Source organism: Argopecten irradians, chromosome 5 (assembly GCF_041381155.1).
Source record: "Argopecten irradians isolate NY chromosome 5, Ai_NY, whole genome shotgun sequence".
Taxonomy (NCBI): domain Eukaryota; kingdom Metazoa; phylum Mollusca; class Bivalvia; order Pectinida; family Pectinidae; genus Argopecten; species Argopecten irradians.
Genome location: NC_091138.1, coordinates 1,494,923 through 1,507,746, shown reverse-complemented (window position 1 = coordinate 1,507,746; position 12,824 = coordinate 1,494,923). Strand labels below are relative to the sequence as shown.

Genomic DNA, 12,824 nt, shown 5'->3' with positions numbered 1-12,824 from the left:
TGATACAGATTTGACCTAGATTGACTGTAGCCGCCATTATTGTTGTCAATGTAAGATGTGATACAGATTTGACCTAGATTGACTGTAGCCGCCATTATTGTTGTCAGTGTAAGATGTGATACAGATTTGACCTAGATTGACTGTAGCCGCCATTATTGTTGTCAGTGTAAGATGTGATACAGATTTGACCTATATAGAATGTAGCCGCCATTGTTGTTGTCAGTGTAAGATGTGATACAGATTTGACCTAGATTGACTGTAGCCGCCATTATTGTTGTCAGTGTAAGATGTGATACAGATTTGACCTAGATTGACTGTAGCCGCCATTATTGTTGTCAGTGTAAGATGTGATACAGATTTGACCTATATTGAATGTAGCCGCCATTGTTGTTGTCAGTGTAAGATGTGATACAGATTTGACCTATATAGAATGTAGCCGCCATTGTTGTTGTCAGTGTAAGATGTGATACAGATTTGACCTAGATAGAATGTAGCCGCCATTGTTGTTGTCAGTGTAAGATGTGATACAGATTTGACCTAGATTGACTGTAGCCGCCATTATTGTTACAGATTTGACCTAGATTGACTGTAGCCGCCATTAGTTGTCAGTGTAAGATGTGATACAGATTTGACCTATATAGAATGTAGCCGCCATTGTTGTTGTCAGTGTAAGATGTGATACAGATTTGACCTATATAGAATGTAGCCGCCATTGTTGTTGTCAGTGTAAGATGTGATACAGATTTGACCTAGATTGACTGTAGCCGCCATTATTGTTGTCAGTGTAAGATGTGATACAGATTTGACCTAGATTGACTGTAGCCGCCATTATTGTTGTCAGTGTAAGATGTGATACAGATTTGACCTAGATTGACTGTAGCCGCCATTATTGTTGTCAGTGTAAGATGTGATACAGATTTGACCTATATAGAATGTAGCCGCCATTGTTGTTGTCAGTGTAAGATGTGATACAGATTTGACCTGTATAGAATGTAGCCGCCATTGTTGTTGTCAGTGTAAGATGTGATACAGATTTGACCTAGATTGACTGTAGCCGCCATTATTGTTGTCAGTTCATGTAAGATGTGATACAGATTTGACCTAGATTGACTGTAGCCGCCATTGTATTGTTGTCAGTGTAAGATGTGATACAGATTTGACCTATATAGAATGTAGCCGCCATTATTGTTGTCAATGTAAGATGTGATACAGATTTGACCTAGATTGACTGTAGCCGCCATTATTGTTGTCAGTGTAAGATGTGATACAGATTTGACCTATATAGAATGTAGCCGCCATTATTGTTGTCAATGTAAGATGTGATACAGATTTGACCTAGATTGACTGTAGCCGCCATTATTGTTGTCAGTGTAAGATGTGATACAGATTTGACCTAGATTGACTGTAGCCGCCATTGTTGTTGTCAGTGTAAGATGTGATACAGATTTGACCTAGATAGAATGTAGCCGCCATTATTGTTGTCAGTGTAAGATGTGATACAGATTTGACCTAGATTGACTGTAGCCGCCATTATTGTTGTCAATGTAAGATGTGATACAGATTTGACCTAGATTGAATGTAGCCGCCATTATTGTTGTCAGTGTAAGATGTGATACAGATTTGACCTAGATTGACTGTAGCCGCCATTATTGTTGTTGTCAGTGTAAAATGTGATACAGATTTGACCTAGATTGACTGTAGCCGCCATTATTGTTGTCAATGTAAGATGTGATACAGATTTGACCTAGATTGACTGTAGCCGCCATTATTGTTGTCAATGTAAGATGTGATACAGATTTGACCTAGATTGACTGTAGCCGCCATTATTGTTGTCAATGTAAGATGTGATACAGATTTGACCTAGATTGACTGTAGCCGCCATTATTGTTGTCAATGTAAGATGTGATACAGATTTGACCTAGATTGACTGTAGCCGCCATTATTGTTGTCAGTGTAAGATATGATACAGATTTGACCTAGATTGACTGTAGCCGCCATTATTGTTGTCAATGTAAGATATGATACAGATTTGACCTAGATTGACTGTAGCCGCCATTATTGTTGTCAATGTAAGATGTGATACAGATTTGACCTAGATTGACTGTAGCCGCCATTATTGTTGTTCATTTTGTCCTGTATAGAAGGTAGCTGGTAAGATGTGATGTGATACAGATTTGACCTAGATTGTACTGAGGCCGCCATTGTTTGTTGTCAGTGTAAGATTGTGATACAGATTTTGACCGTATAGATTGTAGCCGCCATTATTGTTGTCAGTGTAAGATGTGATACAGATTTGACCTAGATTGACTGTAGCCGCCATTATTGTTGTCAGTGTAAGATGTGATACAGATTTGACCTAGATTGACTGTAGCCGCCATTATTGTTGTCAAGTAAGATGTGATACAGATTTGACCTAGATTGACTGTAGCCGCCATTATTGTTGTCAAGATTGAACAGATTGACCTAGAGATAGCCGTTATGTTGTCAATGTAAGATAATACAGATTTGACCTAGATTGACTGTAGCCGCCATTATTGTTGTCAGTGTAAGATATGATACAGATTTGACCTAGAATGACTGTAGCGCCATTATTGTTTCATGTAAGATTGATACAGATTTGACCTAGATTGACTGTAGCCGCCATTATTGTTGTCAATGTAAGATGTGATACAGATTTGACCTAGATTGACTGTAGCCGCCATTTTGTTGTCAGTGTAAGATGGGATACAGATTTGACCTAGATTGACTGTAGCCGCCATTATTGTTGTCAATGTAAGATGTGATACAGATTTGACCTAGATTGACTGTAGCCGCCATTATTGTTGTCAGTGTAAGATTGATACAGATTTGACCTAGATGACTGTAGCCGCCATTATTGTTGTCAATGTAAGATGTGATACAGATTTGACCTAGATTGACTGTAGCCGCCATTATTGTTGTCAATGTAAGATATGATACAGATTTGACCTAGATTGAATGTAGCCGCCATTGTTGTTGTCAGTGTAAGATGTGATACAGATTTGACCTAGATTGACTGTAGCCGCCATTATTGTTGTCAATGTAAGATGTGATACAGATTTGACCTAGATTGACTGTAGCCGCCATTATTGTTAGTTATTGTGTAAAGATGTGATACAGATTTGACCTAGATTGACTGTAGTCACCATTATTGTTGTTAATGTAAGCTGTGATACAATTTGACCTAGATCTCAGATAAGATGTGATTAAAGATTTGATCTAGATTGACTGTAGCCGCCATTATTGGTGTTATTGTAAGATGGATACAGATTAATTTGACCTAGATTGACTGTAGCCGCCATTATTGTTGTCAGTGTAAGATTGATACAGATTTGACCTAGATTGACTGTAGCAGCCACAGGGGCCTGGCGTGAAAATTTTTAACCAGCAGTATACATGTATATATATATATATATATTATAATATCAAAGGTATGAACTCGGCGGTCGAGAAAAACTGACCTATTGTCAGTGTAAGATGTGAACCAGATTTGACCTAGATTGACTGTAGCCGCCATTATTGTTGTCACAGTTAGACGTGATATAGATTTGACCTAGATTGACTATAGTCGCCATTATTGTTGTCAATGTAAGATGTGATATAGATTTGACCTAGATTTACTGTAGCCGCCATTATTGTTATCAATTTAAGATGTGATACAGATTTGACCTAGATTGACTGTAGCCGCCATTATGGTTGCAGTGTAAGATTTGATAGAGATATGACCTAGATTGACGGTAGAGACCATTATTGTAGTCAGAGTAAGACTATAGCCACAATTTCAAGCAATGACATATAGAGAAATGTACGGGATCCTGTCTTGTGTTGTCCAATTAAAATGTTATCCGCTGTAACTGGTGATCTCGTATTCATGAAACTTTTTTTCTGCTCAAATTCTCACTTCGTGAGTTATCTTTTATTTGGATGTCTTTCAAATATTTGAAGGGCAGTTAAAAGATTAAATCTTTTTATAGCTGATTTGTACTTTTTGACTTTATGTTGGATAAAATCGGCGCAGTGTTGTTCAAGTTATTTTTTAGTTGTGAGCAGGATAAAAGTTTAATGGACACGGAGTTTTTCTCCTGCAGCTTCCCGAATGATACAATATTGATGTTGGTAATACGGAATAAAAATGAACACTCAAAGACAATCTCAATTATTTAAACAAATATGAATTAATTTAATATCAACAGTGGCAATGATGTCTAAACTTAATTAGCATATGTTGACACCATGTGTAAGAAATAAATTAGAATGCTTGATAAATATTTGCAAACACGTTGTCGGTGAAATTCATGTCGGTCCAATGGCGTACAAGCTAATGTCTATATAGTAGTGGTTCCGCTAGCTCACTTTGTTTCTCCTAATACAACAACATCGTGATTTAAATATGCCATTTAAGTTGTCTCAACTCAATGATCTATAACATAAAAACGCGTGATCGAAAACAAAACAAATCGAATGTTAATAATTGATAGTACAGTAATAGGACGATACTTTGAAGGAGCTACAGAATAAAATGCGTATTTGGTTTGTAAATGCTTTCTCTCACACAGGGACTACTGATATTCGCAAATAGACAACGAGATCAAAAATCACGACGAATTTTGGTAATTAGAGCAAAATTGTTCTTAAAAATCGAATGACAATAATATACAGAATGTAATCACTAAAGCGAGGAAGGAGAAGTGATGGTGATCAACATTAATGGAAAGTTGGAACGATAATGTATTGATGGGCTTGCATTTTCTCATTAACTCACGGTTTGTAATGGAATCATTTGTAATTATAATGAAGTTTAAATACTATTTGTATGTACATTGTAGTATTGTATGAACTGTTACAATTAATAACTACGATGTATTTTCATACAATGTAGACAGTATTTCATCAATATATATGAACAAATATATGTAAATGAATATGTTGTATTAGGAATACTAGCCAACAGAACACAGATTTTGTACTAAATGACATGGTAACCGACATTGTGATCAACATATATATATACCCTATCATATGATACCACATTGTATGTAAAAAGTGTTTTGACAACATTGAATATGGACATTTTTCTCCGCATCTGAAAGAGGCAGCCACTGTTACTTTCACGACAAGATAAATAGGGATTTTAGGTACCACTGACCATGGACTTAGTGTACAGTTCTTGTTGATGGGCACTGTACCATGATGAAATCTTACTTCCATTTGATTGGATACTATATTAAGGGTGTTTATAACATGTATTGCACACATAACCAATAATTACGTCATCAATTTTGAACAAAATTCGAACAATATCATCAATCGGAGCCAGTCTTTCAGAACGAGGCTCGAGATACATCCCATAATTTATAGAACATAACGTCAAAGGGACTTTTCGCTAGTACCGTTTATATCGAGTTTGTTACTTACTTTTATCAACTCAGTAGCTCCCATACACCAGGGGCTCGGAATGTTACAACCGTACTCAGATAAGAGGCAAAAGTAACATATCGGGGGTAAACTCAAACCTCACTGTCAATATCGCATTCGTCTTCTAGTGCCAAATATCACGATAATATAGCTGAATATAACAAATACATTCCAATCAAAAAGGCGATATATATAGTCTTATTATGCATTTATCAAATTTAGCTTTAACTGTTGGGAACTTAAAATACTTTTCCAGAGGGCGTTTTGAAAGAGTAACGAATTATCTGAGACAAAATCAGTTTGCCCAATTAACGAAAGTTGTCCACATCAGCAAATTATAATGATAAAAAAAGTTTTAAAAGTAACAAATACTGTATTTCTCGACTTGGTCAAAATACCGTAAAACACCTGTTTTATTGTCTCCACTCTCCGCCAAAGTGAGTGTAGCAGGGAGGAGATGATCAAGGTTAATACGATAGACATCAGAGTGTCATCGTCCAGTAGCAAAATCACAGATCTCCTTATAACGACATTCAGACTACCTATCATATACCATACACGCCGCACACACTCACTGAATAGATCAACACTCACTACTTGTCTGAGTAACAACACTTTGGTACGGCAATGAATTCCTTTTCCGCCGACTAACAAGAATGTCAAATTGATAGGCTGTATCCGGCTTTAAGCCAGTTATTTCATAGGTTGTAACACCTTTCTTACCAACCCTATGTTTTCTACTAAATTTTTTACATATTATTTTTTCACTACTTTTTACAATTGATGTTTTACAAGAATCTTTACTTCGCCGCCTCTTCTTTTTGGGGCTTACTGGTATTTCTTTCTTGTAAATACAGTACGTTTGACGCTGGCCTTCCTCTACCCAGGCGATCGTCACATTGTTACAAGTGGTTTGTTCTTCGAACACATGTACCCGTGTGTCATTAGGTAGGTCTGGGTACTGTTGAAACACTTGACTACTATTGCTTATAAACACTCGTACATTACGCCTTCCTTTCCGTGAATTAGTTATTTTCACAAGATAATCATCCGGCTCTAGGTCCCGTAAAGTCATTTTCTTTATATTCCTTACTCGAGTGTTCACTATTGTTTTTCCCCTCCGCATCACTTGGAATTTGACCTTTCCTCTACAAGCATGTATGGCAAGAAACACTTTGCTTGTAAAAGATGTCAATTTAAACTTGAGAACTTCCTTTTGTTTGGGTCGACTTAACGTTACTTTATTAAGCTTGTTATATTTGAGACTTTTCACTTTTTTCCCTTTCATTGTCTTCAACTCCAATCCAGTATATGCACTAGTGCGATTAGTATTGTTATTGATGACATAAACATCAATAAAGTACTTAGTATTGGGCTTTGCCCGTGTATAAATATAATTCGTACGACTTCCTATACATTTATATACTATCTGACCCCGTTTCGCGGCCTTCACAGGTCTCGCTCTCCTTTCCATCTCACGGAATCTCTTTTTCTCCTTTGCGAATCCGAATCCCGCGCCTACAGGCGGTTTCATATAACTGTCTCCATATAAATGAGCGTTGAGGGAGCAGTGAGTAGGGTAGGACCTACCCCTACTAATGGCCACACAGTATGTGATGATATTGTCGTAGGGAGTCTCCTCCGGACTCGCCTTCCACGACACCGATATCCGTCTACGCTGCACCTCCGCCCCCTCTACTTTGTAGTCCCTGGGAAGTGCCGGGTAGGCAGCAGAATTGGATTGTTTCGTTGCAAAGAAATGGACCCTTGTGTCACTGGTTAGGGCTCTGAGGGATAGCTTGAAGATTAACTTTCCATGCAGCGTGAACGTATGCTTCCCTGCTCCAGTGTAATTGTAGTAAGGACGCCCGCCTTGTTCTAAAATAAAAAAACAACCCAGATATAATAATCATATTTCCAGGTCTTGAAATGCCCATACATATAAAGTTTATTCTTTCTTTGTTATCTAAAAATGAATTATTTTTACATTAATATTATGTCATCAAATTCAATTTAAAGCTATTAGAATATGCCAGTATGAAAAATAATCGTTTGACGAATAAAATATATGAAATTATACAGAAATACTTATATCATTTCGTAGCACAAAATCAATTTGGAACAGGTCAGCGTGACTGCTGTACTTGCTACTGTATTTGAACACGAGGTGAACATTGATGATTACCGCAATCGTAGTTAGTGCTGATAGTTCGTGTGTACTAGTGCTAAAATCATATTGACGATATAATATATTCAAGCTTTACAGTAGTTAAGAACTAAGTGTTCCGGAAAACTAAAAATTCATCCGAATCATTTCATGTTTTATTACGGTTAATAAAAAGAATTTTGAAAGGACTACAACATTTGTAATTTTAAAATAATTTCATTTTTCAAAATCGGTATTAGATTTAACCTCTAGTAACAATATTAATCTCACCAGCGAAATTCGTGTAGATTTTGATATTTATAAACGAAAATTTTGCGAGTAAAACAGGAGTGAATGATCTGTTTTTTCAGAATTACTTACTGAACATAACTATGCATTGCATTTAGTTTGTTGTGAAGGACTCAGGCGGGTTAGCACAAAACAAAAGTTCCTGAACGTGTTAGATACCCAGACGTTATCGTAAGTCGAGTTATCGGACGCTACATGAAACTGCCTGGATTACACACAACTCTAACAAGCCTTCGACTGCCTTCTCGATTACATCGCTTCTGTTGGCAAGGCTAAATTCATCGTTTCAATAGTGAAATTAACCCCCGATTTAAGTGCGTTGATAATCCTTTTAAACTGAGCTATATTTTTTAAATTCCCTTTATACACCAAAGACATTGATTACAATCTCCGCATGCGGGAAACCTCCACATCTTCACCTTAGTATTAAGAGCCTTTGTTATTCTGTCTGGGGAGCTTATATCGTAGGTTTGCTGGTAAAGCCTGGCTGATGTTACAGACAGGTTAATCTCTGTATAGTTCCTATAAGTAGGGGACAATCTAATATAACGGACCAAAAAATGCTTGGCAACATTCACGATTATCTGCTTATAGAAGAGCACGATTAACATTCAAATATTGTGCCGTGAAATAAGTGCATGTGTGTTGATCTGATAGAAAGCGCACTACCATCAGGTCAGAGCAGTGGTTTGGTGCTGGAGCCTGCTCCCTTTACGGCCTACAATAACGAGGACTTCCGCGCTGTGGCAGGAGATCGTCCCAGATCACCAAAACACAAGGCATGCTTTTAATCTTCGACATTGTTGAGATGTGAAACAAATGATTTTAACCACAACGTGCATCTCCGGGATTCATGTTTATAATAACTTAGAAATGTGTATTCGCTGACAAAAAACACATGCGAGAAATTAAAACAAGTGCACTAGTCGAACGCGTTACTCTAGTACACGGGCCTCTGCCGTAAACTGAAATTCCCTTACAGACTGTGTAGTTTTTCTCACTGAACTCTCCTTTAGGAGCGGATAAACTTAAAAGCGCAATGCTTTCGTATTATTAAAACCATTTGATAAATTAATTTATCATCGCTTGGATCATAAATGGGACTTTTTCACAAGTAAAATGTCCTTTTGGAATAGTTTTGTTCTTTTTGTAAGCAATTAGTTTCCAAAAACATCAAAGACCTTTATAACGGAGCATACATGTGATGTAAAAGTGAAATACCATGGGGCGAACACTGGGAATAAAAACCGTACCGTCTGACACGTATCTCTACCTCGAACACTGACAACAGGAATCCGCCATATGCCTTTCACAGAAATGATTACCGAGAAACTAACTAATGTTAATAAATGGTCTGTTTAGTTAGAAGCTATTCGCCACGTGTATCATATGTCCCTACCTCGTTAGAGAGAAGGATAGACGACAAGTGTTCCTATCTACTCTCAGATACACTCACTCCGCTATACAAACAAACATCTGCGATTAATATTTAGGATTGTTTTTGCCGAAGTTTTTCTTCTTTAAATATGTGCAAACGTAACTTGCAGCTTTCTTTGCAGATATGCAGGTGGATGGGGACCATGAGAATTTTTATGACCAACACACCAGAAAATTTAGAAATTCTATTGCTCGGATTATAAGATACAGTTAATTGGTTGTCATGGTTTTGTTTTGATCTGATAATTGGGCTAGTTTGCCATATATTTGTAAGATTTATATCGTCAAATACACTTAAGCCCCTGAAACACATTGGCTTGTCGCACTGGTATTTCTGATATGTCTCAAATGTTTTTCATACAAACATAATGTTTGCCGCCTTTCGTTATTTAGATATTTATTCAAAACAATATGTTGTCTCCTATATAGGGGCGGTATGTATTATAGTTAAAATACTAGCGACACAATGATATCACCGAGCTAATACTAAAACTGCAGTCTAGTCTTACTGTATGAGGATAAAAGTAAAACCTAACCTAACGTTCCGGAAGCAGCAGCCATCTCTGTATTATCGTCGATATTACTTGTACAAGTCTAGGTCAGATCCAGTTCACTTAAAAATGTTAAACGAGGATCGCAACAATGGACATACATGGTGATAGCGTGGTGACAATTACAACAATGGACATACATGGTGATAGCGTGGCGACAATTACAACAATGGACATACATGGTGATAGCGTGGTGACAATTACAACAATGGACATACATGGTGATAGCGTGGCGACAATTACAACAATGGACGTACGTGGTGATAGCGTGGTGACAATTACAACAATGGACATACATGGTGATAGCGTGGTGACAATTACAACAATGGACATACATGGTGATAGCGTGGCGACAATTACAACAATGGACATACATGGTGATAGCGTGGTGACAATTACAACAATGGACTTACATGGTGATAGCGTGGCGACAATTACAACAATGGACATACATGGTGATAGCGTGGCGACAATTACAACAATGGACATACGTGGTGATAGCGTGGTGACAATTACAACAATGGACATACATGGTGATAGCGTGGTGACAATTACAACAATGGACATACATGGTGATAGCGTGGCGACAATTACAACAATGGACTTACATGGTGATAGCGTGGCGACAATTACAACAATGGACTTACATGGTGATAGCGTGGCGACAATTACAACAATGGACATACATGGTGATAGCGTGGCGACAATTACAACAATGGACATACATGGTGATAGCGTGGCGACAATTAAAACAATGGCGATACTTACCACTTTTGTTGTAAGTTGAATATGTGACGTTCCATTCTAATGCTGAAGCACACGGTATCACACTAATACTCACAGGAGTTTCATCGTCCGGCAGGAAAAACACACTGTAACGGAAAAAATGATGTCATTATAAGAGCAATAAAACGATGGAGAGGTCGGTAAAATAACATTAAGTATTTAAAAAAAAAAAAACTCACAAGTTTTCATGACCCCCAGCACTGTAGCATTGGGCTTTCATGCAACATACCTTCACGAAAATACAAATATATTCAGCAAGTATATCATATAAAACTCATTAGAATTCCCAAAATATGACATACACCAGTGTAAATCGAGGGAAATCATCCAACAGTGTTTATTATTATGTAGTTGTGCCTGGGTTCGACAAGGACGCGGTCAACCCAGTTTCATAGCCATGGAGAAATGGAGAAGACCGATTAAAGTCGAACATAAACCCAACAGATCGTTTTGTTTCAAGTGCCTTTGGGGGAATACAGATAAGATTGTTTGTAAGATCCTGGGTCTTCAACACATAACCTGTCTCCGAAGTCAAGTAGCCGTCAGTGCTCTTTAGAATAAATATCCACCGGAGCGATATGAAAGGTTTGGAGCGTTTCGTTCGTCTGTTAACTACTACATGGTTTGTACAATTTGGAGAGCATTTATCCTATTCCAGACAAAACACCTTCTCCAGGCAGACTCGTAAAATTGCGCTTCAAACGAATGTGTCGAATCTGACCCTTCTTGTCATTGGCGGTAGGCCATACCAGGAGTAGAAGTCTGGACATCTGCTAATGCCGACATTGAAGAGTGCTAAAATCGGTAAGATAGACTTGTCCATTGAGGGGTGTTTACGTCCTTATCTAGGCACTATCGAGTAATCTATCAACATGTTGTCACCAACGTTTGACATACATGCTAATATACATATGTTAAGTTAATGAATTCATAAATAGCATATATCACTCTCTTGATTTATACTCCTATATAAAATACGACCTAAGCCGTGGTGTCAAGTATTAATTAATAAGAATCTCATCATATGTATGAATACGTTGTTATAAATCACTATGGAAAACTGTGCATTTGATATTGAAAAAGAACACAAAGTGAGCTTGCACTATATATTGATATTTTTCAAATAAGGTTGCAACTACATTATATTTGCTCCTTAAATTATAACATTATTTGGTTTTATAGTACACGTTACTATGAATTATCAAGTTCAATTTTAGTACTGAAGCTAACATTGGGCCATCCATATCTCATTTATTAACAATTTATTAGTGAGGTTTCGCCAGTGCGTTTCACATCGAAAGAATCACTTCACACATTATCCCAGAACTTTATGTCTGGGTGGGCATTCGGCACACGAATCCGAGCCATAAGGTCATGTCTGGGAGCTATGCATGCTGCCGATTAGCGATGCAAAGGTGCAGTAGATCAGTGTAGAGCCGAGAGACATACCAGGTGTATAGGGTCACAGGACAACATACCTGCTACCGGAAATGAAGTAAACCACATGTCTGTAATTCGTCATGCGCCGTTACTTAGCCGGCTGTAGTACCCGTATGTGGGGGCAGCTCGGGATGCACACTACGGCTCATTACACCCGCCACACGGACAGTGTGCAGCATTCCAAACCTAATGTGCTACTTGGTGGTATGTAAAAATCAGCCACTTGCCTTATAATCTAATATAATCACCGAGATATAGACATGTTCTGCGGATTGTGGGTACCACCGAAAATGGTATAAAAAAGCTTTGCAATCTAATAGTTTTGAAATCCTCAATCATTTAGGGAAACAATTATAGTCACACTAGTTATAATTTCAACCATCATTCCCAGCATTACATTCGAGTATTGGACGAATTTTATTACTTTACAGAAACCAATACAGTTGCAAACACCTAATGTAAATGTTAATACATGTCGTTCAGAAGACCTATCTTTTACAAATAAGGACTTGTCTGTGTTTTAAGTGTCATTTTAATTATATATTGAAATACACCAAATAATTTTGTTTAAACGCATTCAATTGATGTAACTCTAGTTCGAATGATTTGCTTAAAAGTGTTTGATATGGGTGTGTTGTATTACGAATATCCTATGTTTTTGGTCAATATCCTAAATAAAGGTTCTCGGATGTTCATCAAGGAATACTTAGATAGTTTCAACA

At 37.4% G+C, this 12,824-nt stretch overlaps 2 protein-coding genes across 6 annotated transcripts in view; one reads left to right on the top strand and one right to left on the bottom strand.

Annotated features, from left to right (window-relative positions):
* The window catches only part of LOC138322617 (fatty acid synthase-like), a 381,340-nt gene that overhangs the window by 167,418 nt on the left and 201,098 nt on the right, over positions 1 to 12,824 (top strand). The gene's annotated exons all lie outside the window — the stretch shown is intronic.
* The window catches only part of LOC138322614 (protein NDNF-like), a 121,007-nt gene continuing 112,356 nt past the window's right edge, over positions 4,174 to 12,824 (bottom strand). For all 5 annotated transcript variants that reach the window (XM_069266592.1, XM_069266591.1, XM_069266593.1 and 2 more), the window contains 2 exons: positions 10,645 to 10,748; positions 4,174 to 7,311 (listed from right to left, as the gene is read on the bottom strand). In XM_069266592.1, the coding sequence (XP_069122693.1) occupies positions 6,017 to 7,311; positions 10,645 to 10,748 (1,399 nt within the window). In that variant the 3' untranslated portion in view covers positions 4,174 to 6,016. The remainder of the gene's footprint in view (positions 7,312 to 10,644; positions 10,749 to 12,824) is intronic.